At 43.1% G+C, this 3,621-nt stretch overlaps 1 protein-coding gene across 1 annotated transcript in view; it reads right to left on the bottom strand.

Annotated features, from left to right (window-relative positions):
• Window positions 1-3,621, bottom strand: part of ZNF383 (zinc finger protein 383) — a 19,017-nt gene that overhangs the window by 9,395 nt on the left and 6,001 nt on the right. The window contains exons 3-4 of the mRNA XM_011952347.1: window positions 1,868-1,994; window positions 1,407-1,502 (exon numbers count right to left, since the gene is read on the bottom strand). Coding sequence (XP_011807737.1) covers window positions 1,407-1,502; window positions 1,868-1,994 — 223 coding nt within the window. The remainder of the gene's footprint in view (window positions 1-1,406; window positions 1,503-1,867; window positions 1,995-3,621) is intronic.

The following is a 3,621-nucleotide window of genomic DNA, read 5'->3' as shown; positions in this document are numbered from 1 at the left end:
GGATGGTCTCGATCTCCTGACCTTGTGATCCGCCCGTCTCGGCCTCCCAAAGTGCTGGGATTACAGGCTTGAGCCACCGCGCCCGGCCTATCTTCCTTTTTAATATAGGCACAGATCCTTTTTCTTTTTCTTGGCCCCAACAATATCTCTATACATGGTACCTGCAGTCACTTCCAAGGCTCCACCTATACTTCAATAGGGATTAATTCCACTTCTACACAGTTAGCCTTTGACTTTCTGCTAAACTCTTTATCTCATTTCTCTTTTATACTACTCTACTTTGTGGAAGTCATATATATATATATATTTTAGCACCACTTTTGGACCTTGAGTTCGTAAAGGTAACACAATTAGTAAACTGTAGCACCTGGAAGATTCCCTTACACAAACCAGGAAATTAAAAAAAGTTTGATAAAGGAAACATTGAAGACAGTCTGATAAAACAGGTCACTGACAGGCAGCTATAATAAAGACGAATACTTGGGCAAGGTGTGTGTGTTTGTGTGCGTGTATGTGTGTGTGTGTGTATTCACCTGTGTGTATACAGACACAATTCCATTATTTTGGGGAGTGGTAGTAGAAAACACCTGTAGAAGTCTAAAATATGCAGAAGAGGGGCCAGGCGCGGTGGTTCATGCCTGTAATCCCAGCACTTTGGGATGCTGAGGCGGGTGAATCAGGAGTCTGAGACCAGTCTGGCCAATATGGTGAAACCCCATCTCTACTAAAAATACAAACATTAGGTGGGCATGGTGGCGCGTGCCTGTAGTCCTAGCTACTCAGGAGGCTGAGGCAGAAGAATCGCTTGAACCCGAGAGGCAGAGGCTGCAGTGAGCTGAGATCGCCCACTGCACTCCAGCCTGAGCAACAGAGCGAGACTCCATCGCAAAAAAAAAAAAAAAAAAAAAAAATGCAGAAGAGGAAGGAAAAGAATTAGCCAGGCATGGTGGCACATGCCTACAGTCCCAGCTACTTGGAAGGCTGAGGCAGGGAGACTGCCTAAGCCCAGAAGTTTGAGCCTACACTGAGTTATGATCATGTCACTGTACTCCAGCCTGGGTAACAGAGCCAGGCCCTTAAAAAAAAAAAAAAACAGAGAGAGAGTAAAAGAAGCTAGCAAGCAGCTGAATCTAAAATATGGGTAAAAGAGGGTTTTTTTAGAGGAGAAGTGAAGTACCTTCTGCTTGAAATTAAGAGGGTTGGAGAGGAGTAGTAGAAAGAGAGGTAAGTGAGGAAAAGGGCGAAACAAGTTATTTAACAACTATGCTAAAAGGACTTCATTTTCTACACTGGCCTAGTTTCTTGATGGGAGCTTCAGAGACAACATCTCAAAGGTGCTGTTTCCTCCTGACCAGCTGAGTTCTGACCTGTCATGCCTTTCTCCTGTCCAGTCATTTCTCACTTACCTGAACACAGGCCTCTTGTAAGCTCTCTGCCAACCATCCAGGGCTCTTTCCCTTGTTCCAATAAGGAGATCACTTGAGGCTTAGGAGTGTAAAGTCCTGCTCACGAGAAAAGATATGGAACATGGTTATGCTGTGGGTAAATGAGATCCAGTCCCTTGATGATCAAGGAAGAGATGCCACTACTAGGGGCCAACTTGAAGACACTCCCACTGGCCAACACTGTTACAACTTGCACATCAAATGTACAGGAACAGCCAAAGAAAGATGAAGACGAAGCCTCAACCACAGCCCACTGGAGTTACCCATTTCCCACTCTTCCTTTTCATTTCAGCTCAAACCATTTGTTTGGTAATAAAGAATAGAAATTCAGCTAGTAACTTGAAAAGCAGCTGAGAAATTCACTGTGGAAGAAGCAGACATTCCAGAGGAGAGCTGGGAATCACTGGTACAGGTGCCCTTACCCATTGAAACCAGATTGCTGTAGTTCTCCAACATCACATCTCTGTACAAGTCCCGCTGAACAGGGTCCAGGTAGTCCCACTCCTCCTGAGAGAAGTCTATGGACACATCACTGAACATCACTGATCCCTGAAACAATAAACATACATCTTACTTGCATAATTAAAAAAATATATCAGCGACTACTGTGCTTGTACTGTGGGGTAATACAAAATGAGTAATTATATTGGTGTCACTGAGAACCTGTATCTTTAGATCTCAGAAACAGATGCAAGAGTAGGAAGTTTATATTAAATTCCTGACTCTGTCCATTGAAAAGGACTGGAAATGATGACTAATCCAGTGCAACGAGCATCCCTAGTGTCTAGATTGTGGTTTCTTTTCTTTTCTCTCTCTTTTTTTTTTTTGAGACAGAATTTCGCTTTTGTCACTCAGGCTAGAGTGTAGTGGCGCGATCTCAGCTCACTGCAACCGCCTCCTGGGTTCAAGCAATTCTCTTGCCTGAGCCTCCTGAGTAGCGGGAATTACAGGCATGCGCCACCACACCTGGCTAATTTTTGTATTTTAAGTAAAGACAGGGTTTCACCATGTTGACCAGGCTGGTCTCAAATTCCTGATCTCAGGTGATCCACCCACCTTGGCCTCCCAAATTGCTGGGATTATGGTGTGAGCCACTGCACCCAGCCTAGATTGTGGTTTCTAAGTATCATTTTCAAATAAAAGAAACCAAGGTTCTTTGGGAAAAGAACTGATTTCATGAAATCCACAAGAGCAAATTTTATAAAATGCACAGGATGAGTCTGAACGTCTTGTTATACCAAAAAGCAAGAAAGCAACCAAAAACTATTAGGATCATGCTGATAAGACTAGGGGCCAACTTGAAGACACTCCCACTGGCCAACACTGTTACAACTTGCACATCAAATTCTTATAATTTTTTTTGTAATAGGATTTATAAATTTAGGGTTTGAAAATCTTACAAAAGTTATCTTAAGCCATTAAATAATTCTATCTTGACAGTGACACTGCAAAACTAATAAAATGAAGATACTAGAAATATTACGTTAAAGTGCAGGGAGATAAGGCACATGTTGGGGGAAATCTAGAGAAAATGTGGTATTTGGGTATTTAGATGTTTTATTTGTATTTTTGTTTCATTAGCAACTAATGCTGAGGCATCTATTTAATAAAATAGATGTGGGCCGGGTACAGTGGCTCACCCCTCTAATCCCAGCACTTTGGGAGGCCGAGGTGGGCGGATCACCTGAGGTCAGGAGTTCGAGACCAGCCTGACCAACATGGAGAAACCCCATCTTTAAATACACAATTAGCCGGACGTGGTGGCGCATGTCTATAATCCCAGCTACTAGGGAGGCTGAGGCAGGAGAATCGCTTGAACCCGAGAGGCAGAGGTTGTGGTGAGCAGAGATCACGCCACTGCACTCCAGCCTGGGCGACAAAAACGAAACTCTGTCTCAAAAAAATAAATAAATAAAATTAAAAAATAAAATAAAATAGATTTGTATTTTATTTAATAAAAAGAAAGCTTCTTCCCTTCCTCAATGTAGAAATTGGAACAAAGATATGCCAAACCCCTATTAAGACATTTCCCACGGGATTAAAAACAAATCCCAGGCCGGGCGCAGTGGCTCACGCCTGTAATCCCAGCACTTTGCGAGGTCAAGGCGGGCGGATCACAAGGTCAGGAGTTCGAGACCAGTTTGACCAACATGGTAAAACCCCGTCTCTACTAAAA

Source organism: Colobus angolensis, unplaced genomic scaffold (assembly GCF_000951035.1).
Source record: "Colobus angolensis palliatus isolate OR3802 unplaced genomic scaffold, Cang.pa_1.0 Scaffold34, whole genome shotgun sequence".
Classification (NCBI taxonomy): domain Eukaryota; kingdom Metazoa; phylum Chordata; class Mammalia; order Primates; family Cercopithecidae; genus Colobus; species Colobus angolensis.
Note: the sequence above shows the minus strand (reverse complement) of the source record. Positions and strands in the feature narration are given on the sequence as shown.